Source organism: Plutella xylostella, chromosome 10, assembly GCF_932276165.1.
Source record: "Plutella xylostella chromosome 10, ilPluXylo3.1, whole genome shotgun sequence".
Taxonomy (NCBI): Eukaryota; Metazoa; Arthropoda; class Insecta; order Lepidoptera; family Plutellidae; genus Plutella; species Plutella xylostella.
This window is the reverse complement of record NC_063990.1, coordinates 4,772,685-4,799,649: the sequence shown is the minus strand read 5'-3', so window position 1 is coordinate 4,799,649 and position 26,965 is coordinate 4,772,685. Positions and strand designations below refer to the sequence as shown.

Sequence of the window (26,965 nt, the reverse complement as noted above, 5' to 3'; positions counted from 1 at the left end):
ATACATCGAGAATAATATTGTCATAAAGATAAAACATCTAGAGATATAGTAAAATATTACTTAGGTACGGTACGATGTTATGGCACTTACTTAGTACATCCACAACCATTTAATAATTATACATAATAATAAAGTATTATTGAATTCATCAACCTCTGCTATACTACTTATATTGCATTAATTTATGTATGAGTTAAGTAGGTTTACTTCTTTACATGATTAGGGTGAGTTGGCCAACAGTGGATCAGGTTTCAAAGAGCACTTTCAGCTTTAAAACAAAGACATTTCACTATGTACCACATGATCCACTGTAGCCACTATTACGAACCTACATTTAAAAATTATTGCAGTCAGATCTATTTTTTCAGTCTTCAAATTAAATATAGAAGTGTATTTCGTTATAATCTCGTTTTCAGTCTGTGGATAATATACAATTATAGAGTCAGTTTTTTATATTGTCACAACATAGTGTCAATTACCATTTTAGAAAACATCAAAAAAAAACCGGCCAAGTGCGAGTCGGGCTCGCGCACAAAGGGTTCCGTAGCAGCAAATATAATATTACAGTTAAATCAACCTATCTCAAAAACTATAAGAGATACTTTGATCAAACCAAAAATCGTTGAAAGAGTTAATTAGCATGCATCACCTCTATTTTTTTTAGAATTTTATACCCCGTAGTTATAAAAATAGAGGGGGGGGGACATACTTTTTACGACTTTGAGAGCTGATATCTCAAAAACCGTTCACTTTAAGAAAAATGTTTTTTAGAAAACTTTATATCATTTTAAAAGACCTTTCCATTGATACCCCACACGGGTATGTACATCGAAAAAAAAAATTTCATCCCTCAGTTACATGTATGGGGGGCCCCACCCCCAATTCTTTTTTTTACTATTTAGTGTCATATTTTTGTAGCGGTTCATACAACACATATTCCCATCAAATTTCATCACTGTAGTACTTATAGTTTCCGAGTAAATCGGCTGTGACAGACGGACAGACGGACAGACGGACAGACGGACATGACGAAACTATAAGGGTTCCGTTTTTGCCATTTTGGCTACGGAACCCTAATTACAGTACTTTAGCTGACATAAAAAGGCATATTGCTGAGTTCTTTCGAAGCGAGTCGGGCCGCCCTGTTCAATGTGACATTGCAGTGAGTATGCAGCGCTTCCAAACTATCGCTGTCCTTCTTACTCCACTTGGACTCCATGGCGACAGATAGAGCGGTGCATGAGAACGTACAGAGTAGACTAATGAGGATACAGACTCGCATCCTGAGCGCGTCTGTGGTGTTATCGAGGAGACGGAGGAAGTTGAACTGTTTGTCGTCGAACAGAATCTTCTCGACTACGTCTGCATGCTCCGGCAAGTCCTGTAGAACTGTGACCAGCACTCCGACCACGTTCAACGCTATGCGCGGCGATTTCTGATCTGCAAGATGATTGGGGTTTTTTTTATTTATAAGGACATACTTTGTGTCTAGCGTTTGTGAGAAAGTTTTTTTACTGGCATAAAGATTTTAGGTACTTATATGTGTCTTTGCGGGATTTCATTATATGTAAAGATGTAGAATAGGTCACTCAAGGTCGTCTCGCCTTAATAAGTGGAGACTATGTTTATGTGTCTGGGCCTTGAATCAAGCATTCAACAGACAGCATAAAATTGTAACAACGGCAACGTGACATCATAATATCTTCTATAAGAGCTGTTAAATAATGGTAGCGATTCTAAAGCAACACAGGTTACATTTAGGTTTTCGACTTTTCGTGCTGTCAAAACTCAAAACTAAACTATAGGTACATCAGAAGATAATGTTTTTAGTACGAATTTGACAATAACAATAGAGCCAACACAGCACACGAGCTTCCCAAAAGTACCAGGGCATAATGAACGTACAGAGCTGCAGCAGCCGGTTGAACACGGCGTGCGCGCGGCGCGCGTCCACGGCGGCGGCGAACTGGCGCGCGGCGCGGCACGAGCGCACGCCCAGCCACGACACCACCTCCAGCATGCGAGCCACGCCCGACAGTCTGGAAGGTTGACTTACTTTACACAAAAGACATTAAATTTATACTGTATTCATTCTATTTGGCACAAAAGATAAACAATCTTTATGTGTCTTTTTAATCAAAATGCTTTTAAACAAATAAATTACAGCCAAAATAAATGATTTTATTACGAAATCAATAATTTTTGCTCGTAAGTATTTCATTTGTTATTATGTTATTTTTTTTTAATTTAATTCAAATAAATAAATCTGTGCCAAGTAAGAAAAAAACATTATACCAAGGTTGGTTGTATTTTGGTCGGAGGTTTTTTAGATAACCGGTACATGTTCGGTTAGGTTACTCAAATTCAAATATTAACAATAAAAAGGGCGCCCTCTGGCCCGCTGGACCGATGACCTTAGACAGATGGCCGGTAGTGGCTGGATGAGGAACGCCGAGGAAAGTGTGTTGTGGTGCTTGGGGGGCCTACTGTATCCAGTGTAGTCTACTTATGCGATTATATTATGAATCTTACCTGTCCTCAGCAAATTCATCATCAGTGGCTGAGCCTTGCTTCATGAGTGAGTTTATGGCTGATACAAAGTGATACACAACTTTTGCCTCCAAGTATACCTGAAAATTATGTGTAGATCTAGATCGTTTGTCATAAAATAACTTTAGAACAAATGCAACTACACTCGCGAGCAACCAAATCGACTCAAGCCTTCACGGCGCACATATACATTGATTTTCCTAAAACGATAAATGGTAAATATAAAAGTGATATGTCATTCGAAAGCTGAAGAATTAGGCTTTCAATTAAGATCAATACCATAAAAAAAAACTAAGCGCAGATTTAATGACGCATTTTAATTGCCCGTCAGTGTTAATTACCTCATTAGGAATCCACGCCTTGCGCTACCTGATCCCGCTATAAAACCTTTCCACATCCGGTGTACCTTATCAGTCGCTTGTTGCAAGTTGACCGGTACACATCTCGTTGCATTGTATTCCTTGTTTTCGCAAACCCATGGATACCACACCAGAAGAAGCTGCTCAAGTTGTTGCCTTGCTGCAACAAGGGTTAAGTCAGCGAGCAGTCGCTGCCCAGCTCCACTTGAGCCAGTCTGCTGTATCCCGAGTATACAGACGGTTCCAAGAGACTGGTGCCTTCAATCGAAGACCAAGAACGGGCCGCCACCGCTGCACTTCAGAGAGAGACGACCGCTTCATTGTCTCAACCTCGCTGCGCAATCGACACCTTACGGGCGTTGATGTGCAGCAAGAACTGAGACGTGTACGACAAGTGGCTGTCAGCGAGTGGACAGTGAGAAGACGCTTGAAGGAAGCCAACTTGACACCAAAAAGACCTGCATCAGGCCCCAAATTGACTGCAGGCCACCGACAAGCGCGTCTTCAGTTTGCTCGAGAGCATCTCGATTGGAGCATTGCGCAATGGCGGTCGGTCCTGTTTACTGATGAGTGCAGAGTGTGTCTGCATGGCAGTGACAGGAGAGGCCGGGTCTACCGGCGTCCGGGGGAACGATTTGCCCAATGTTGTTTCGCTGAAACAGTAGCATATGGCGGCGGTTCCTGCATGATGTGGGCTGGTATTTCTCTAGAGGGAAAAACCGCACTTGTTTTCGTGCCTGGAGGCGGGTTAACAGCTGATCGGTACATCACCGACATTCTACTCGGTCATGTTGTGCCCTATGCAGAATTTGTCGGTGAAGACTTCGTGCTAATGCACGACAATGCCCGCTGCCACACGGCACGAGTCAGTCGGCAGTTTCTGAGAGAGAAGGAATTGCGCACGATGGACTGGCCTGCGCTCAGTCCTGACCTGAATCCCATCGAACACTTATGGGACGAGCTCAAAAGAAGAGTTCGGGCCAGGAATCCAGTCCCTGCAAGCGTGGACGAGCTGAAGACAGCTTTATTAGAGGAGTGGGACGGCATTCCTCAGGAAACTGTCAAAAAGTTGATAAGGTCTATGAGAAACAGGCTGCAGGCTGTAATTAGGGCAAGAGGGGGCAATACAAAGTATTGATTTAAATAAATAAATTTTTATCTTAACATTTTTTGTTTAATTTGTATAATACGATACCCATACCCTTTTTTCCTAAATTCCCGTTTTTCCTACAATTGCGTTCAGACATCATTTATTTCAAAAATGATGAATGGATTTCAATAATAATGATATCAAATTAAAGCTGACATCTTAAGCTTTTAAATGACATATCATTTTTATTATTTCTATTCATAATTTTACTTGTATTAATGTATGTTTGCGCCGTCAAGGCTTGAGTCGATTTGGTTGCTCGCGAGTGTAATTTCGTTCGGTCAGATGAGTTTATTTAAAAGGGGTGAACCGTTGAAAGTTATGCGCTTTTTTATTACAACTTCTGGGTGTCTGGAAGAGATTACATTTAATTTTTTTCGCCGATTGTGGTATTCCTATTTCGTATATGATTATTTAAATAAATCTTGCTCTGTTTAAAAGATTAATATGTATGATAGTATCGCGTATTATGAACGTACCTACGTTTGGCAATTACAACTTTTACATAAATTCATTAACAACTCACGTCCTGTATATTGAGCAGCGTGTGCCTCGGCAACGCGGGCGTGGCGGGCGGCAGCGCCAGCAGCGCCGCCACGCCGCCGCACACGCGCCCGCCGCCCGCGCCGCGCGCCGCGCCCGTCACCACGCCCGTCACCATCGTCACCTGCACAGAGTGAATGTGAATGTGTGTGTATGTAGCAGCGTTTGCCCCCGTCCCCTCCTCATTACCATCGTCACCTGCGCACCAGAGTGTATACTTCTCCTTACCTATACCTACCTTAAAATAAGGAATTAAATAAATAAATAAACCCTGATTACACCAACCGTGGCCGAGAGAGTAGGTATCCTCGGCCGCCATTCATTGGTCGAGGATTGACCGAAGATACTGTCTCGTACTCTACTCGGTAGGTGTAAAAGGGTATGTTTTAGCCTGTCGGTGACCAATTTGGTGGAAGTGTAAACGCACCGTGGTGAAAGGATCGGCCAGTCAGATTACGCATAAGATCACACGGGTTACAGGTGATATGTCACTCGATGAGGCTTGAAAGGAAAGGAATGATCGTAATTCGTAAGTAAATATGAGGATTTAGTCTGTTGTGTGAACTCTAAGTTTAATAAAAAAACAATCACAGCTGCACAGATTAACAACTTTCTATATTTACTTATGCATTTGAATCAAAATGAGAAATTAAGCTTTTAAATCTTATTTCTTAGACTTCAATCATCTTTAAAAATCATATACGAGGAAATAGGACTAAAACTTTCATTCTAGAAAGTTTTACTGGTCTAGAAATAGCTATTCTAACAAGTGGTACCTATCAACTAGCCAGTTAAATCTATGTTTCGCCAGATTTAGGTCGTGGAGTGTCTCCTCTGACCCCAGGTTCAAGAGCACTTAGGAGTCATAGACTTATCTAAGCTAATAAAAAACTGCCATCCGCCAGTCGTTAAACTGAAACTATTAAACTATTGACCCAATTTTTCAATCGGTAAAGTTATTATTATTGAAACAATGTTATCTTGGGGCAGGAGTTTCATGCGTCATAAGATTTTGAGTAATTGTTGACCGGAATCACTAATATATAATAAATAGGCATGAACCAAAAATTGTCATAATGTTTTCGTAAAAAAAATCGCTTTTCAGATTTTCACATAGAATTAGTCTGACTTAGTATATAGTATATGGATTTTCATATTGATTTGCAACTAACAAATACTTTTTAACAATAGTCTAACGCTAGGTTTGTGACAGGAATAGATAATCTGTTATGTACTTACCATATTCAATTGTGTGAGAGATTCCACGTCGCCGTCCATAACTTCGCTAATGTTGGAGTTCAGGAATGCTTCCCATTCTTCCAACTCAATTGCTGAAGGCTCCTTGACTAAAATGAAAAAAATACAATAGCGTTACACATAGCAATTCTTTAATACTACGAATAGAGTAGAGAAAAAAGGGGAAAACAGGGCTTCAAATTACCATCATCTTCTTCTTTCTGCTGTACAATGTCATTGTTAGCAACATCTTTATCATCAAAAATCTCTTCAATTACTTCGCATTTCTCCGTATCTTCATCTTGGTCTTCTTTAGAAACTGTATCCTTATCGCCATCTACTAAGCTCGGTATTTCAATGGCAGGTTCACTGGTACGCCTCTGATTTTCGGATTTATTTTTGTCCCAGCTTCTACTAAAATGGAACGATCTCTTTATGCTTCTAGTTAATCTGTTCCCTCCGCTGCCAAATCTCAGTTTATCTCTTGAGAACTGGAGTATCTTTTGTTTGTACGATGGGGGGACACTTTTGCTCAATCCGGAACTGACATCACTGCCAGATTTAGTTGAACTCTTTGGATTCTCTAAGCTCTGTGATGCAGTATCATTGCCTTTGCTTTTCTGTTTATTTGAATCTGTCAATTCCTTCTTACCCTCACTAGCAGCACTCTTAGCATCTTCAACAACAGGTTTCTCAACATTATGTTTCTCCTCAACTATTCTATCCATTTTGTTAACAGCTTGTTCATTTGTCTTTTTATTTGCAGCAGCCAGCTGTGCCATATTGTTTTCTTGGTGGCACACAACTAGGTTTGTATTATTCATGACGTTATACTCGTGTCGCAGTAGTTTAGCGTTGGCGGCTGTGATTGGCTGAGGGTTGTCTTCGTCGTCTGTCTTGAGGCTGTCTCGGACGCTGAAGGCGCTGGTGGCCCGGACGCTGTCGTCATCAGACATGGGCACGCACTCTGCCACCGCGGGCTTGGTGATCTGGCGCAAGTCGTGGGCCCTCCTGTCGGCTGCTTTCAGAGTTTCCCCTTCGTGCTTCAGTCTGCAATGTAAGAGAATGTGTTGATCAAAAATAGCTATTGTAGAAGTTATAGTGCATAATCTTCTTTAAATTACTGAGATTGAAAGAAGAATATGGAAAAGGTTTGTGTTTATTGTATTATACTCCAACCTTGTCTATTTTTAATTACCTTGCATTATTACTGCATACTTTGTCTCTCTGCAACTGTTTAAGCTCCTGCTGGCTGTGTGTCAGTGGCTTTGTGAACGGTGACTCACTCTGGACATCTTCGGGCAATATCAGGATGTGTCCAGAAACAAATGAATGCTCCAATATTTCCGGCCAACACATTCGCTTTGCTGGGTCCTTGTGTAGTAATCCCTGAAGGATGAAGTAAAACAGTAAATAGTAACAACCAAATAAAATTTGGAATGTAGGTAAGGTAGATGAGGATTATACATAGATTTATGACAGAGCAATCAGAGTTGTTACAGTAGAATTTGTATTTCCAAAACTGCTGCTCAATCCTGGAGTGCTGGCTGCAATATAAACTATAGTAGAGCCTTGCTAATCCGGACTATTGCTTATCTAGTCAACCAGATGAAATATGTTAAATTAAAAAAAAAAACACTCTGTACCTGTAAGAAGGAGCGGGCCTCAGCACTGATGAAGCTGGGCCATTGCACCGGCTTGTGTCGGATCATGCGGACGAGCTGCCAGATGGACATGGTACAGAATGGAGGCTGACCGGCCATCAACTCATACACGATGCACCCAAGTGACCAAAGATCTGCCTGTAAAAATATATATTTTTAGTGATTAGTTCATTGGCATCAATGTAGAACTGTTTTAGAGTCAATGAGTTGATTGCCAGAATGGATGAATCCTGTGAAATCAGACACAATTAGAATCTATTGTTTACTGTGCAATATTACAACTTTGAGATGCAAAAGGTTAAATATAAGGCCAGAACAAAGCAATATTCAGTTACTTGAACATATGGATAAGTAAATTATACATACTTGATGATCATAAGGCTTTTCATCAATAAGTTCTGGGGCCATGTATAAAGGTGTGCCTTTTATGGAGGTGAGAATGTGCGTTGCATTTGTCATTATTCTGGCGAGACCAAAGTCACACAGCTTAGCCCTTCCAGTACTATCCAATAACACATTCTGAGGCTTTAGATCTCTGAAATACACAAAAATATTTTTTTTAGACTTTTTTAATTTTTAATCGTTTTTTTAAACACCCATTTTGAAGTAGAATGTTGGTAAGTCTTGTATTAGCTACACTGTTAAGCTATTGTTTTATTTTTACACTTGCCTATGTAATACTCTGTGAGAATGCAAGTAATAGAGAGCTGAAACAAGGTCCCAAGTGATCTTTTTAACTTGTTCTTCATTAAGACATCCCTCTTTAGCAAGGATACTGTGCAATTCTTTCTCTGCATACTCAGTCACAACTACCAGTTCTGATTCAGTGTCAAAGCTATCTATCATGCGAATGATATTGGGGTGGTTCAGTTCTCTTTGAATATCACATTCTTGTCTTAGGTTCTTCAGGTCCTTTGTCGATCGCCCTTTCTGAAAACAAACAGAAAGCATAACCTTAAATTACTAGGGAAAGGAATAGAGTAAGGACATGTCTTTCTAAAATATATTTAACCTTAATGATTATTTAATATACACAAACCTTTCTAATAACTTTTAAAGCCACAACGGCATCGCTTTCCTTGTGTTTTGCTTTGAAGACTCGTCCAAAAGATCCTTCCCCGACAAAAGATATAACAACGTAATTATCCATTTCATCTGTACGACCAACCTGGATATGAATACTTCAATAAAATTTAATTTATTATGGTTATGTATAAACGGTATATAGTGTGTAAACTATATTATTTGAGATAGATTTCAGTAGGTAATTTCAGTTTTGTTTGTTGTTTGTACTTTTGTAGGCTACGCACTGACAGTTGACAGTGACAAATTGACTGACAGTGACACTAAAAGAATGACAGTGACAGGAGGTAGCATAGACTAACTAGACTTTATAATCTGTGACATCATGTGTCACCTATAGAATACGGAGTCATATTTAATAAAATGTTTCTTATAAAGAGGAATAAAGGAGAGATGCATTCGTAAGGAAAATACTTGGAAAGTAATAAAGATCCTGAGGGAATAATAATTTGAAACCGAAAATCGTTGAGAAGACAATTCGCAATTTAGACTCTGCTTTATAGTTAAATTCAGCTCTATATTACTTAAATTCAGCTCTACATTAGTTAAATTCAGCTCTACATTAGTTAGATTCAGCTCTACATTAGTTAGATTCAGCTCTACATTAGTTAGATTCAGCTCTACATTAGTTAGATTCAGCTCTACATTAGTTAGATTCAGCTCTACATTAGTTAGATTCAGCTCTAGGTACATTATTTAAGTATTTTCTGCTCTAAATTATAGTTAGATTCAGCTCTACATTAGTTACATTCAGTTCTAAAATAGTTAGGTTTAGGTTATTTATTAGGCCGCCCAATATTCGGTATTCGGCCAAAGCACTATTCTTTGCATGTCTATCCCTGCAGAAAATATTGTAAATAGGCGCTAATGTACCTAGAGACATTTATTGGGCAAAAAAAACCATCATCATCTTATAGAATTCTTATTCATCTGAAATCAATCTGGTACTTATAGTAAGGTAATTTGATACTGAAACTAATCAAAACGCGCGTGCTTCCTGTCCGGTTGCCCATACAAGCATTAGATCCAGGTCACGCTAAACGCGGTCGCAAGGAGCTATAATGTGGACTCGGAGTGGTATAAACAGCATAAACGCCTGCAGAGTTGAGCATCAACCACTACACACGATAATCTATCGACACGGCTCACCCGATATGTTTACAGTTACCAGCCGCTTTGTCCGCTATTTATACCCACTTTATACAGCAACGAGCTACACGACAGAAAACTCCATATCACAAAGTACCAAAACAATAACGGCTACACAGGAACAGGGGGACTACTCTAGTTTGCTTTGCGTAATGCGTTTAATGAGACTCGGTTAGCCCAAGAGGGGGGGAGGGAGGAAAAACAGAGTTACGGTACGCTACTGTTGTATTATTAGCGTATATATAATGGACAACATTTCAAAAAACTAAAGCTGCTATAAATCGAAAACCATTTCGAGATTTAGCTCTCAAGGCCACAAAAAAAATGTTTTTGTATTTTTTGGATGTATCATTTTCGAGAAAATCATAAAATAGTAAAAAAGTGCTGATGACGTCATGCATCAGGTGCGATGCATTTTGATGATCAAAGCCTATAGATTTAAAAACAAAGTAACTGTCACTTTCATTTTTGATTGACGTTGACGTTTTATCGAGTTTATTTGGGTCATTTTCATAAAATCAATGTTCTGACACTTTCTGACAATTTTTTTAATTTATCATATAAAATGGTTAGCACTTATTAAAAGATGACCTCTATTTAATATGTCCCAGAGCATGCCACCGCCTACACAGCTGAAAAAATGCTTCTGCTTATTTTTTTACATGATAAGTACCTACGAGTAGTAGTACCTACTTTGTATCATCAGAAATATCAATGTCATTTGAAAATGACCCATTTGTTGGTTGGCATGTAAACAAAGTTTAAATGTCACTTGTCAGTGTCATTTATGTTTTTTTTCGAGACTAAGGCAATAGACAAAAATAAAAATTGAGCCTAATATGTGATGTCACTTCCGGTTTTAAAATAATTAACTTTAAAGTTAAAAATAACATGCAATAATTAATGTATATACAAATTAAAAAAATACGGGTCCTCTAATTTTTTACAACCATTCCGAATAGCTAACAAAAATATAGGGTAAAGAAAATGAAATGTTATAATATGTATAAGATTTTACAAGATTTTAGGGAAGAGCATTCTACTCATCCTAAGCTACAGGTTTTCCACCTATTTAGGGAGTAGAGACTTGACCCTTGTTCTACTGTATGTAAAACAAGAATGTAAGAATGTTTTTTTGAAATAAAGATTATTATTATATTATAACCACTACTACTACAACTCGTTGCGTTAAACTACAGCTCTCATCATCATCACAGATATATACGACAGAAACCTACGGTAAGGCTATAGGGCTATAGTAATAGTAACCCTCTTGTTTGATAGATGAAAGGCCGACCACAGTATGTGGATGCGGCGTTTTGATAAACATTATTATGGGACACCGAGTAGGCGTCAGTGTATAATATTAGGTCCTTACATATGAAATTGGCGTTTTGTCGTACTGGCCACTTTGATCTCAAATATTACCTTAATGGTTAGGGATTCGAAATTCAAATTCATACAGCTATTTACTCATGCATTTGTGTTTCAAACCCCCTTATTCACAAATACAAAATGGTAAATTTGGGATTCACATGTCAGCGTTTTTCAAACAAATTATAATAATAATATGCAATGCTATTTGTAGTTAATATTTCTAGCTTGTTAATTTTGTATGCAGCGCTACAAGATTAAAAAAAAAAAAAAATCTTTATTGACACCATACTTAAGGGCCCGTACAGGGTGACGTGCCCCGCCAAATTTGGGTTTTCAATGCTCTTCACACAGCACACGCAGTGACACGCACACATGTAAGTTTGCACAGTGGGTCATAAACTTTTACTCGCCAACTTTATTGACAATTATTTTCAAGTAGTGATTTGAGGGTAAGTATAATTTATAATTACACTGGTAAGCACCAGGAAAGACTAGAAATTAATAGGGGTGCCACTTTTCTCCATACTCGGAACCCGATTAGCTTTCTAAACAAATGTAGTATTTACTTACTTGTAGAAAGGTAACTACAGGTATTAAAGTGTAGATACTAAGGGTATACTAAGCCGAAAGGGGATGACTCAACTCAAGGGGTCATTCTGAACAACTTTTTTTCTACGAGATTTGCAAATTCGCGAAAAAAAATATTCGTTTTCCATGGTAAAAAGTCACGTGTCATCAAAGTTTCTATGAAAAAGGTTTTTTTTTTGTTAATTTTTAAAACTCGTAGAACAAAAGTTCAGAATGACCCCCTGTCTCACTTGTTTTTACCCGACTGCCGAAGGAGGAGGGTAATATTTTTCGATTGTATGTTTGTTAGTATATTTTTTGGTAGCAGAATAATATTTTTTCTTATTTTTAGGGTTTCGTACCTCAAAAAGGAAAAAAAGCAACCGTTATAAGATCTCTTTGTTGTCCGTCTGTCTGACTGACTGTCTGTCACCGCCCTTTTTCTCAGAAACGGGTAAAGATATCAAGCTGATATTTCGCATAGATATGGGGAGTACCCCAAAAAAATATTGGGGTACTCCCTGTAAATTGGGGCTGATATTTTTTCCGGTTATTTTGATGGTGTAGGTAGGGTATCGTTGAATTGGTCTTTTAATATAATAGGTATAAAAAAAGGTTAAAATATAATTATTTTGCTTTTACCCTTAAATTTGGGGACCACACCATAGACAAATCCTAATTAAAAAATGATTTCAATAGATGGCGTGTTTTTATGTTGGGTTACTCAGAATAAGAAGTGATTATATCTCAGAATAATAATGGTTAATGGTGCTATTCCGCTGAGCACCGAAACCGGTGGGACACAAGTGAAAAGTGGCGGTTCCCCTCATCTCGCATAATCTTTATTGACCAAAACTCATTTCGCATCATAACTCGTATGGTCTAAACTTTTTTGGCCGAACCATCACTTTGCCAAGAATTATGTGGCATAAGGCTCGTTTCGTCTAAAACTCTTTAGGCACAATCTTTAAACACCTAAGTTTCGTTTGCTCAAATGTATGTTCGTCTATACCTATGTAGGTATAATCTTGTTTCTCCTAATGTTATCTTAATAAATAATATATTAAGTATGTAGTAAATGTACAAATTGTGGTATTTTTTCTCATACATCCCGAAAATCACGATATTGAATGATTAAAAAATCGAAAGTTAACGAGCAATACAACATACATTTATAATACACATACAATAATTATTACAAACCCCATGAGATCGAAACCTAAAGATAGGTGCGACGACGAGCAAAGCGAGGAGGAGCGTGTTAGGTGCACATGTTCATCAAAACCAAAGCGGAGCGCAGCGAAGCGGAGCGGAGCGTTTTCCAAACAGCGGAAACAATACAAGGCACCAGTTTGTATAAACCTATTATTAGGCTATTCAAGATTTGGCCATACCATTATTAGGCTAAACAAGATAATGCGAAATAACTTTTTACTAATCGAGATTTATGCCATACGATTTTCGGCGAAACGAGACTTTGACCAAACGTTACTATGCAATACGAGACTAGGCAAATAAATCTTGGGCCAAAAAAGGTAGAACCGAAAAGTGGACATGAAAATGCACTAGGGTAGACCCTGCTCCTAGAACAGGGCATGAGTTTGTGATTTGTGTGCGAGGATGGAAACTTTGAATATTTTCTTGATTTTTTTATTATTGATGCAATAACATATAGTATTTTTTCTGAGTTACCAACCGAAGTCACCCCGTGACAGGGTGACTAGACAGGTACTTCAGCAAATTACGCCATCTATCGTTGGTTTTTTTAGTAACTACTGTCTATAGAAGAAATTCCGTCATTATCAATTTTACGTTACGAATGAATTTAGTAAACCCAGTAAACCTAACTAATCCAGAGGAAACCTAAAATATCTTTCTGTCTCTCTGAAAAACATACTTAATAGCCCAAACTCGATGTTTTTAGCTATTAACATTTTTAGGGTTCTGTAGCCAAAATGGCAAAAACGGAACCCTTATAGTTTCGTCATGTCCGTCTGTCCGTCTGTCCGTCTGTCCGTCTGTCACAGCCGATTTACTCGGAAACTATAAGTACTACAGTGATGAAATTTGATGGGAATATGTGTTGTATGAACCGCTACAAAAATATGACACTAAATAGTAAAAAAAAGTATTGGGGGTGGGGCCCCCCATACATGTAACTGAGGGATGAAATTATTTTTTTTGATGTACATACCCGTGTGGGGTATCAATGGAAAGGTCTTTTAAAATGATATAAAGTTTTCTAAAAAACATTTTTCTTAAAGTGAACGGTTTTTGAGATATCAGCTCTCAAAGTCGTAAAAAGTATGTCCCCCCCCCCTCTATTTTTATAACTGCGGGGTATAAAATTCTAAAAAAAATAGAGGTGATGCATGCTAATTAACTCTTTCAACGATTTTTGGTTTGATCAAAGTATCTCTTATAGTTTTTGAGATAGGTTGATTTAACTGTAATTTTGCTGCTACGGAACCCTTTGTGCGCGAGCCCGACTCGCACTTGGCCGGTTTTTAGGGTTCCGTAGCCAAAATGGCAAAAACGGAACCCTTATAGTTTCGTCATGTCCGTCTGTCCGTCTGTCCGTCTGTCCGTCTGTCACAGCCGATTTACTCGGAAACTATAAGTACTACAGTGATGAAATTTGATGGGAATATGTGTTGTATGAACCGCTACAAAAATATGACACTAAATAGTAAAAAAAAGAATTGGGGGTGGGGCCCCCCATACATGTAACTGAGGGATGAAATTTTTTTTTTCGATGTACATACCCGTGTGGGGTATCAATGGAAAGGTCTTTTAAAATGATATAAAGTTTTCTAAAAAACATTTTTCTTAAAGTGAACGGTTTTTGAGATATCAGCTCTCAAAGTCGTAAAAAGTATGTCCCCCCCCCCTCTATTTTTATAACTGCGGGGTATAAAATTCTAAAAAAAATAGAGGTGATGCATGCTAATTAACTCTTTCAACGATTTTTGGTTTGATCAAAGTATCTCTTATAGTTTTTGAGATAGGTTGATTTAACTGTAATTTTGCTGCTACGGAACCCTTTGTGCGCGAGCCCGACTCGCACTTGGCCGGTTTTTGAAATAAAATTCAGTCACCACCTTGTTACTGCCCTCATCAGATCCTCACGAGACCATTCCTCAACCAGTACCATGAGACTGTGTTTTTGATGAATCCTAACCTAATGTTCCTACGTATTGTCATCACTTAGATCCATTCGCTATATTCCTGCTCCTCATCGGACCTTTACGAGACTGTAATGTCACGCGAGAACATTGCCCACTATCAAATTTAATTTAATGTATTGAATATAGTGTAAGAATTATGCTTCCTCAATTTCAAATCAAATTATGTTGGTGTCATAAAAGTTGAAAAAGTGCAATGACAACCAATGTGCAGTGATTTTGTATCTGTACACGAAAAGATCGCGAGCTGTCAGTGCTGCCTAAACCGACGTGACCCTTCTTTGGAGGCCAGCGGCCGACTGAGTCAAACGTCGCTTGTGTTTATGATTTTATAACACAGAAAGCCGCCATAGATATTTGTATGAAGATTTGAGGGAAAAAAATTGCCCAAGTTTGTTATTAATTTACACAAAATAGGTGTGTGTTTATTTAAAAACAAGGTATTTATCGCCTAGTCCAAGCATTAATCTTTATAATTTGATAAGAATCATATGAAAATTCTTTATAATTACGACACAGTTGTTACAATACGGGAGTGTGATTTACTGGTTTTTCTTGATATTCTGAAATTAATTTACAGTTATCCATAACTATTTACTTAAATTCGAATGATTCAGCACCTAGCTAGACTCTTCGGCTACCTGTTTGATTTTTTTCAAGGCTGTAGATGTAGAGCATCATTTACTATATAATTCTATGACAATGCCAACCCTCGATTCCCTATTGCCGACCCTTAAACTAAAAAAATCTAAGCTGAGAAACTTAAAACATTAAAGCATTAAATCATAAAACTTTAAAAATAAATACTTTAAAGAACTTAAATATTTGAGCTTGTACTTAACATAAAAATGAAATGGTATTCAAAAGAAAATATCAAAAGATGCTAATAATATTACCTATAGTTATGCAGGCGATTGTATGGGCTTCGTAATAATTCCTAATAGGTTAACACCACAGCGATGCCACATGAAGGCGAAGCGCCCTAAATAATTAATATTATAGAGCATTTTACTTTTATCAATGAAATTTTCATAAAAATGCTCTGAAACTCAGAATCTACACAAGTACAATACCTAAACAAGTTCGCGGAATAATTTAAAGGCTTCACTTCTGCCACCGAATATGAAAATTAATCTTCCTTAAATTATATATCCTTATTTTAATCTGATATTAAACTATCTTCTCAAAATTGAAAATAAACGTGTTGGTAATTTATAAACTTAGGAACTAACTCAGAAATAGTAGATACACGTCATAGTCAGAAGAACTCAGAGCAGACATGGGTTATTTTTCGATTCAGTTGGATTTTATTTACTGAATGGCACTTAAAATGAGTAATTGTAGTTCTAAAAGCCGGACAGCTGGCTGGAAGTGAAGAAATGAGCGTTCAACAAACAGTTAATTTATCTGTCCCTCCGAAACGCTGTTTTGGATCCTCCACGCTTTCAGCTCAAAGGACAATGTTTATCTGAATTCACCATTAAGTACCTACCTACTAGTAACTCCGTAGGTAGTAGTATGAAATGTTTACAAAATCAACAATGATTCTGAAGAATTTAATTGGAGCAGACCATATTAAATATTTACAGATCTTGCAGTGGTTGGCATCGGCCCACGAAAAACATCATTGTTTACCGGCCTTAAATATTCACAATAATTAAAGCGAAATTGGTGGATAAATTTAGATCACTCTCACTTACTTCGGAATACATACAATACACAATGCAAGGTACTTATATATTTATGGAAGCTTGACATTTTTGATCTTCCTCAGGTGTTCTCGGAAAGTGTTTACAAACACAAAAGGAAGGCACTGAACGAGAAGGGTCGAAAATGCAATTAATTCTCTTTAGCACTCAATTCCCCTGCCAACTCCTTCGTTACTTGCAGTAATGGCCCGATTTCATGAAAATTCTCAAAATCTCGCTGATTGACTGATATTTACTGGTTTATGGCACGATGTTTCTGTCTGCATGTCGTTGTAACGTGGTAGTAACATTTAATTGGATACGGCTATGTAAATGAAATCATCCATTTGTTAAATAAGACGTCTTGTCTGCCATCTCAAGGATGAGCTATTTCCACCACCTAGTTTATTGATACCGGATGGTGTTATGGTTAAGTGCGGCGGCTGGTGGCGCGAAGGTCCCAAGTTCCTGCAACGAGAGAGAGTTTGATGTAATCTACTATCCTAAATAAAATTTACCTATACTTAATTAAAAAAATATAAGTACTTACGAAGAGTCGGGCCTGCTGAAGAAAGCCTGTATGACCATAATGTAGCTGACAAAATGTATGGTTTCAGGGGTTTACTGCTGGTCGCGTAATCGTTAATATCGTGATCCCATGTGGTCCAGCAGGAGGTTCTCTTAAAAGAGACTTGTAGCCAGCGGGAACATTTTTCCGTCGTCCGTACAGGGAGCCATCATAAAACTTCCGCCCATGAGTCACTCCCTTTCGTCTTACTGTGCCAGCACCAGGACCTGGGCAACACGCTGACCATCTCAACTGTGCATCCAAAAAAGGTACATCCGATCGTCGTTTGATTAATAGAATTAATGTAATAATCAAAGAGAAGGGTGTAGCACGTAGGTACCAAGTTTAGAACTGGTCGTAAGTAATTGAAAACCAACTGCGCATAATCAGCTACACGCAGAGCATTCATCAAACGAAGCTCCTCGCTCACAGATTTATTATTACCGACGGCCGACTAACGACTTGCATATTAATAAACAGTTTTATGACAAGGAAACATAACGCTCCAGGCGGGTGGGGCTGCGCTGGCTACATCACATCAAGCCACTTCTTGTTTACATTTTTCCTGACCACGTTTCCGACTAAAAATACGTCAGCGTCCTGCCGTTTGAGGCTCACCCGATTGGTCGGTTGCGCGGGCGCAGCTACAGGGACCCGAGGGGGCTGCCCCCGCCCGCTCCCCTCACCCCCGTGCTTCCCGTTATATACGTAAGTGTTCGATAGGCCGCAGTAGTAGCAAGCGCTGGTGAAAATAACCCTGAAAGCTGAACGCTGATCGCTGAAGCGAGCACCGCCAGTCGTGTTGTGCGTCTCACAGTGTTAACTAGTGATATCAAACATGGGTCTGGACACAGAAGACTGGGTAGGTTTTGTATTTTGTTTAGTAGCTTAATAATGTGTTTAAAAGATTCCTCAAATAAAATCAAATCGATGTTTCAAAAGATAATGTAACGCTGCAGAATGCGTCCTGAATAACTTGACAAAGTTGAACTTTTAGCAGAACTTTCATGAGTTGAAACGTTCAGGAAGTTTCCCCAGTAAAGTTTCCCGCGCTGAACTTGTTGACATTACAAGACAGGGCGTCGCGGCGTGTCTAGGCAGCTGTTGTAGTCTTTTTAAAATATCAACAATATTTTGTATACTTTTCTACTAGATATTTATTTTAAAAGTACCTACTTATCCAAAAAAAAAATAAGCTACAGCTATGTAAATATGAAATACATCAAGCTGTGTCGCCAGATGGCAAACAGTTAACTGTTGCTAGTTTTCAGTATACTAGTACTACTAGACTATAGTAATGAAGTAGCGGCAATAGCGGCATAGTATCAATATCAATACACCGCAAACGCCCCACAGCGTATTTTTTTTTTTTACTTTCTTGCATGTAACTTTATTTATTTTTGGTTAGGCTTGAATAATTGATACTGATTGATATTTATAAACAAGTACTCACACAAAATATTGAATAAACATACACTACATACCTATACCTGCCCACCCAATATCTACACTCATGAAACCGTGAAACGTTCTAATTTGTAATCGATCCGCCTAAGTTAAGTTCTATTTCTGAGATTTAATGGCCACAAACCGCTGCAGGACGGCCTATTTTCGTTTCTATTGCACATAAAAGTGAATTTATAATGTCCTAAACGATGTACTTTTATTCGCTTGCGTCATGTTTTCATTCCAGTCACTGCTACAGATCACTCTAGCTTTACGAAAACAATGTCGGGGAACGCTGCTTCGCTAGCCATCTCTATCTCGTTGCATTAGGGCAAGGCCCCATTGTTGCGTTTCGACATCGCAGCGATATATTTTTACTATCGTTCGTTTTGAACAACGCAACGCACCAATGGTGCCTCTCCCTGAGTGAACCAAAAAATTTATCGATCTGGTTTCAGCTGAACAACATTACATTGAGGACTTTCGGTGCTTTCGGAATAAATACCTATTTCCTTTCACAAAAAATTGGTAGTGTTGTAAATTTAATATGGTGCTTTTATTTCAGGCAGATGAGCTCCCTCCAGAACAAATCGCCGGTAAGAATAGTCAATTTTAACTGTGAATTAAAGTTATACTTCATTTTAAATTCGTCCATGATCTGAATATTTATTTTATTTTGAAGCAAAAAACTACTTTTACTTATACGTAGATAGATATCTATACTTAGTAGTTTTAGTGTCAAGAGGGAAATGCAACCAAAGCAACACAACACTGATCCAAATATCTTTCTCATAAAGCATACATAATATTATTTCGTCGTTGGTTTCGGGCGAAAAATCGCAACCTCATCATTGGCATCTGGCCCAGATCACAGTGACCGCTGAAAAGATCGGCTTTACAGGTGTCCCAATATATAGGATGCTGTAAAACTTGTATCGTAAACCGAAGGAACTCGTAGGCTCGAGAATCCGACCGAGCAGCATGACCACCCGAGTCACCTTACATTTACCATCACCTTTTAACTCCCTGTACTACTATACAGATTGTTGCTAAAAGGGTATACTAAGCCGAAACCTACATGTGCAGAATGTTATATCTAAGCCCGAAAATGAAATCAGAATTTCAAAATTCGCGAACTTTGCCGTGATAAGATGTAATTTTTTTTATAATAAATAAATATTTACTTGATCCATACAATAAACTGTACTGGCTAAGCTTTACAAATATAAATTGTCGCAAAACTACATGTCAGACATAAATAAAATTTAAATAAATATCAACCGCAAGAAAATCTCCACATCAAACCACTAAATAAAAAAACATTCATGAAAAATAGTTTTAAAATTCTCGAAATATAATCGTTTCTGTCGTTGAAAACAACTGTCATTATAACGATGAAAGTTATCATGTAGCCTGAGCTTACCAATATTTTTTCCTGAAAAGATTAGATTAGATAGACTTACTTTTATTTTTAAAAGGTTCCGTAGCTATGTATTATTTACCTACGGTTTATTTCTTGCAACTGAATACATGTAGTGGCCCTGTACATAAAATATGCATTGAGAAATGATTCCAGAAAATCTATCTATCATTCCTTTCGCCACTGAAACATGAAATTGTAAGATTTATATTTTATGGCTGGTATTCATTTAACTGAACCTCTGTTTTTGTGGTCAGCTCAGCCAGTATTATTGCCTGGCTTTACTTTCTAACTCCGGGTATATAGCTTGACACTATTAAGGTTCTCTTCACTACTTTGCTTACGGAACCCTACAGACTATGTGATGTATGACAGTTGGTTGTCAGCCGCGTCGCCAGGCCGACACCGCCGACACCACGGCTGGCGAGGGGCCAACCATCCGTGAAGGGGACACACCCATTGTCTTCCACCTACAGTCCGCTCAATTGATCTTGGAAGTTAGGGTGCTTACATAAAGAACCGGGTTCCCTGTATCTACCCGTACCGGTAACTTGATTAGGTATGCGAACTGAGAGATATAAAACCGAGAAATGCTCTAGCGCACTCGCAGAAAGATAAACAGCAGGTTACCGATACGGGTAGATACAGGCAACCCAGTCTCTCTATGTAAGCACCCTTACTTCTTCTGACTTTACACTTGAGACTTTACACTGGTTGCACCGTGGTGGTGAAAAGATTAGCTGGACAGAATAGCGTCAGTCGCTGACTGCCAAGGGTGCGTATATAAACGTACGGACGTATATAAAGTACAGGTTTATGATGTATGTAAGCTAGTAGGTACAGTCACTGGGGGAGGATCGATCCGTGCACCCTGTGAATGTTACTTAAAGATTTAAAAAAAAAACACACTGAAAATGATGACCAATGTTCATAAGCTATGCGAACAGGTTGGTTTTTCAAAAAAAAAATATGTATTCGAATCCCTTAATTGTTACAAAACCGACATAAGTTTCCCGGTGTTTCAATGAATTTAACACGTAATTTTATTATGATGAATGATTTTGTCAATATACTCGCGTAATGTATAAAGTAAATGTCTATCTATTTATTTTCGCAAAGCGATCTTATTGTGAATGGTCCACTATCTGGCAAACTTTTAAGTACGTCTCTCAAAAACACAACTCAATTAAAGGCTGTTGAACTTTTTTCACAAAGTGATGTAGTACAAGATATAAATCTCACATAAACATTGTTTCAGTCAGTCTATTGTCGTAATTCAATTAATTTTATGGCGTATTTACTAGCGCAAGTCGTGATAGTTTGTGCTACTATGTAAAAAGTTTAATTTTTTTGTCAGAAATGTCACATCCTTTTATGAGGTCCCCACCAAACACAGTGTGCCAATCTCGAATACTGTATGTTTAATGATTGTATGCATTTCATTAGTTTATAACGTTATCAACTATCGAGCTATCTATCGACTAGAATCGAAAATTTTGATTGGCATACAGATATACCTAACTTACATAATATAATAAAGGTAGACCTAGTTCCTTCCATGATTTACTATTTGGAACATTCAGAACACAAGAGCGAATAGGTGCGAAAGTTTAAACACATTTTCTGTAAGCTCATGTGTTATTTTTTGCAGATATTAATAACATTATTGTGGTTTAGGTTTGTTATGATTATGAAACAGTTGGGCTATAACAAAAATTTATAGCTTGTAAAGTCTGAAATATTTTGAACAGTTTGCCAAGGAACTTAAAACAAAAGCTTTTAAATAATGAAAATGTATGCATACCGACCTAAGTCTGCCTAACAAACAGTGAATGAATCACTTTTACACATGTTATGGTTTTTCGCTGAGTACGTTTTTTACCTACATGTACTTTTGGGCTGTCATAAATTAACTAATGTTATTATTACTCTAATTTTAAAAGTTTCGTCTCTTGTCAGTAATTAATAAAACGACTAAAATAAAAAATACATATAAAAGCTGTAAGCTTTGAGACAAATGCCAAGAGATCTTATGATTAAAATTAACTTTCCGCTGGAAAAAAATAAAAGTCTGGATGAAAATGTTTTCATCAAAATATTGTTGGACAGCTGCACGCAGCATGAAACAGTCTATTTATACTCACCAACTAATAAAAACTGATACAGTAATAGCATCTATTTCTGTATCATAATCTTTCTTTTGGTTGGTCAAATGAATCTAAAGAGCGATGTTAAGCATAGAACAACGCGAAATCGGGTGTGTGTATACTTTTTAAACCATAAAACATCATAAATGCGTTAAGACATTCTAATAATTATGTTCTTAGTTTAGCATAACTTATAACCTTATAATCCGCTTACTAGTTTAGATCACAAGCATCGCCCTATTCTGGCCCACATGACAACACCGGCCCACATTCATTTGCCACAATAAATCAAGAGCTTAAACGCTCGTGCGGACTAAATTAATATTAATAATTTCCGTCTGACGCAAACCCGACGCACTCTCATAATCACTGAAAACTCTTAGAAGTTTTTTTTTTCTCTTTTTTAAAATAACCGTATCTCAGAGTATTCAAAAGAATAATAACCGCTCTTGATTCCACCATAAATATACGTTCTTAATATCACATGGAACGGTTAGTCATAAAGTTATTACGGATGAAAAATAGTTTTTATGACTGTGTTACTTTGTACCCTTCACATGCCACATTACATGCTGAAAGATTTTTATACTCGCTTTTAATATCAGATGGGAGCTGTAAGATATAAATTTATAGTGTAGGTACTATATAAAATTACGCACTTTGGCGTAATATTAAGATTTGTGTTGGACATTTTATTACCAGATGTTTAATTTAGATATTTATTGAATAGTTTTACAACATGCTGTAATTTGTTGAACTAAACTAAAACATTTTATGAATGAGACCTAAGTGCGCGTTAGGCTAAATCAAACATTATTTAGGTTGTTTCCAAAGTGGCATACTAAGCCTAATGGAAATGACTCAGGGGATCATTTTAAAGTGTAGTAACTATACCTGAAAGTCGTGTTACTTACTGTAGTCGTTTTAGCTGAAAATTGGTTGGGAGGTAGCTAAGATACAGGAATACATTTGATTTTTTATCCCGGAATTTCCAAACTCGTAGGCAGCAGCTAGTATCTACATAATACCAGATAGTTGTTGTACTTAACGGGTCGGGGACAACTACAAGAGTGGGACTAGGGTTTGTCACCGTAATGTCAGTCAGATAGCTTTGCTGACTGCTCAGAACGCGCCAGATGTGTAAAAGGAACGGTTGATACCTTGATAGTTAGCAGACGGTATATTTTTGCAAACCAATTTGAATAGGTCGGATTAAATAAAGTCGTCCTAAATACTGTAGTGGTTGCGCCAGAGGGCGCGGCCTGGCGACGCGATGCACCGAGCGGCGACTGCACCGAAATAGACGCGTTGCACAACGTGATTCGCACTTCATAGTGCGTTGAACCGGTGCCCCAATCCCGCCCGAACTGGGGGGGTCACTTTATATGACGAAAAACGAAGTTCGCGAGCCACGACTCTATCTCGCTAGATTGCACGACAGCTCTGGTTCGTTCGTTTTTCGTCAGTATAGAGTAAGTTCTCCTCGTTCAATACTCGAATCAGTTCGGATTAAACTTTTTAAATCTCTACAATATTTTAAGCTCCATGTATGTTGCAACAACGATCTAGGTTTCCAACTACGTACCTAGGTCAATATTAAACGTAACTTCTTTATCATTGCCCAGCGGGTTATTTTTTATTCATACACTGACATTGATCAGAAAAGGAAACACTCCATTAAAGGATAATGCAGTATGTTTAAATGTTTATGCAGATTCTTTAAAAAGGTTTTGTGTTTTAGGTCTTGGGAGTGTCCAAGTCTTACGTAAGCATAAAACAACCCCCAGTTTGTGTAGTGGTTAACCCTTACTCCTAGAGAAGAACATGATTTAGATACCCCCCTTAGATATACCACCCTTTAGAATTAGAGGTTTCTTTCCATTGTTAGTTTTTACCCCAATATAAGTATATTATGTATTTATAATTTTTAGGAAAATATGCTTGTTAGAATAGTGAAAACTCCGTACCTATTTATATTACCCGTTTGGCTCAAAACCCCCTGATTGATGCCCCCTGTTATTCGACCCAAAATACCTAAACCGACCTAGGTACAGCACGTTACCACGCATGAGTCCAAGCACTGATTGAGGTAGACTGTTTACAATACATCACTGTGTGACAACATATTCTCATACGTTATGTACTGACAGTGCTTCGCAAGGCGTTCGATGGATTCGACCACAACCGCTCCGGCAGTATCCCGTGCGACTTCGTGGCCGACATCCTGAGGATGATGGGGCAGCCCTTCAACAAGGGCATCCTGGAGGAACTCATCGAGGAGGTCGACGCCGACAGTGAGTTCACACTTTATAAGTATACCCCTGAATTCATGGAGCTTTTTGACACAATAAAATAGGTTTACAAATTAGGTATGAAGAGTCACGTCCTCTTAAATTAAAATACGGTTGAATTTGGCTCTGTATATGTCTATCTAAAGTTCTGTGACTAATCACTTACAGCATTTCTGATAATTATGCTTCTTAGAGAAACCTCAAGCTCTAGCTGCATTATTATACTATGATGCATTTCATCAAAACCCCCTTTTTATTAAACTCTGACGGTCACCAAAGCAAGATCTTTACTTATACATAATTTTGTATGTACATATATGGTACTATACATAAGTTCTGTAATTTGGTGACATAACTTTCACGATGCATTGATTTACTTCATCAGAGTCGGGTCGTCTTGAATTCGGAGAGTTCGTGACGCTCGCCGCCAAGTTCATCGTGGAGGAGGACACAGAAGCCATGCAGAAGGAACTTAGAGAAGCATTTAGATTGTACGACAAGGAAGGTGAGGGACATTGACTTATATAAAACTAGCGAAAGGACAGGCCCAACCGCACAAGAAAATGGCACCCTTGCGCTGGCCCTAAAATCTCTTATATCTATAATAATTTGTTTGAGTTAGGGCCCGCGCGCGGTTTTTACTTTTTTAGACAAAATGTTATGACACGCATGGGTGCATTCTTACTTCTGAAATCATTGGTGAGAGATCACTTTGTAGCTAATTCGAATTAGTTAGAAATAGACCCGTACGGTTGTGCCAAGAGTCTTACTCCGTCTCTTATAGGTACAGAATGTTAGATGGGAGCAACTGGAAATCGAACTGTCTGGCTAAATATAACTTATCACCATTGGAATTGGATTAAAGCGTGTATGTATCGGGTTACACAACAAAGTTTTGGCAGCCGCCCGAGACAGCATACCCAAACGAAGAGTCGTATTGTAGAATATATCGCCGAGTGAGTGGACTCTAGAGCGGATTTATTTGAAATATGTATTTTTATAAGTTCGCTACGCAGTTATGTATGACATTTTATTAGAATACGAGCCAATGTGACTCATCTAACTCCCCATGTTGAATCTGGGAACTTTTTGAGGTTTAATTTATCACAAACAGAAATTCCCCGCGTCCATTTTCCGACGGGATAAGCTACATTTCTGTTCCCTTGTCTGATATTTTCTGAATTCATTCAAACGTGTCACTAGAATCGAACCCGCGGTATGTCTAAGGCCGTGTTCTCAGTAGGCAAAATGTTAGCGACAAGATACTGAGATAGTCAGCGCGCGTAACACTGCAAACTGCGTACTAAACTAGCAGACTGAGGACACTCCATTTCGAATATGAAGAGAGTAGGTAGTAGGTACTACATCAATACGCCGCAAACTCAATCGGTCGCTAACAGTTTGCCTACTGGGGAGACGGCCTAAGCTGGCAGCAACTAAAACTCAACCCTTCGTGTTTCCAGGCAACGGTTACATTCCCACGTCGAGCCTGCGCGAGATCCTGCGCGAGCTGGACGAGCAGCTCACGGAGGAGGAGCTGGACGGGCTTATCCAGGAGATCGACACCGACGGCAGCGGCACCGTCGACTTCGACGGTGAGTGTGAGGCTACCACGAGCTATGAGCTGAGAGGCTACCACCACCGACACTAAAGCAATTAACAATCTATAAGTAACTTGTATATGGATCTGACGGATGTTTGACAGGCAAGCACTTATTACGCTGCTTATGGATTGTTATCTCTCTGTATATACATCTGTATATATCTGTGTGTCTTCCATCATCACCATCGTCCAATGCTAAAAATAGATCTCTTTTAAGGAGTACCTTAATACTCTGACACCACTTGTATCATCCAAACTGAATTGGAGGGTTACTCTGCGTTATTAAATTTAACTTTTCGTTAGCTAGAATGACCCTTCTACCTACCAGTCTAAAGTCGTTGGTCCAGTGGATTAATTATTAGAGGGCGGCCTAAGCTACGTTTGCCTGTTCGTGGTTTCTACTCGAGAACTCTTCCACCCCGACGATGGTCAGTATAACCGCAGATGTGACAGGCCCATCACTGGCACTTCAGATTTCAGATTTTACTGCACTCTAGCGATTACGTTAGGAAAACTATTTTCCGGAGCGCTGTTTTGCTAACTACGGCACTTAAGGCTGCCGATGTGTTTAATTTTATCATTCACTCTCACACAGAAAACTTTTATAAAAAAAATAAATTATATTTATTTCTATTTTCCAGAATTCATGGAGATGATGACCGGGGAATAAACATCGAGGAAAACTTCTTTTTTACAATTTTATATTTAAATATTTGTATGTGCGTTAATTCATACTCAACAAATCGGTATGCTTATCTACTTATCTATTCGTTGAAAGATGAAAATTTAACCCAGATAAAAATGAATCTCAATACATTACTTCACATAAACTTATTCACGTATCGTGCGCAATAATATCGTTCTTGTTCTGATGTGTGTGTCTGTGTACTGTTTATATTAATAAATTCTTTATTCTATTATTTATGTTTTCATTTCACT

At 38.2% G+C, this 26,965-nt stretch overlaps 2 protein-coding genes across 2 annotated transcripts; one reads left to right on the top strand and one right to left on the bottom strand.

Moving 5' to 3' along the window:
- Positions 1-1,077: 1,077 nt before the first annotated feature.
- Positions 1,078-8,797, bottom strand: LOC105382479 (serine/threonine-protein kinase fused). Its single transcript, XM_038118116.2, has 11 exons — positions 8,542-8,797; positions 8,173-8,432; positions 7,869-8,037; positions 7,485-7,640; positions 7,037-7,227; positions 6,044-6,888; positions 5,842-5,948; positions 4,586-4,726; positions 2,533-2,630; positions 1,906-2,039; positions 1,078-1,440 (listed from the first exon to the last, which is right to left on the bottom strand). Exons 1-11 carry the CDS (start codon positions 8,650-8,652, stop codon positions 1,088-1,090), a joined length of 2,565 nt encoding a protein of 854 aa, XP_037974044.2. The 5' UTR covers positions 8,653-8,797; the 3' UTR covers positions 1,078-1,087.
- A 9,032-nt stretch (positions 8,798-17,829) lies between these two features.
- Positions 17,830-26,946, top strand: LOC105382419 (troponin C). Its single transcript, XM_011552296.3, has 6 exons — positions 17,830-17,981; positions 19,131-19,161; positions 24,283-24,426; positions 24,809-24,928; positions 25,887-26,018; positions 26,668-26,946. The coding sequence occupies exons 1-6, from the start codon at positions 17,958-17,960 to the stop codon at positions 26,694-26,696; spliced, it is 480 nt and encodes a 159-aa protein (XP_011550598.1). The 5' UTR covers positions 17,830-17,957; the 3' UTR covers positions 26,697-26,946.
- The last annotated feature ends 19 nt before the right edge of the window (positions 26,947-26,965 follow it).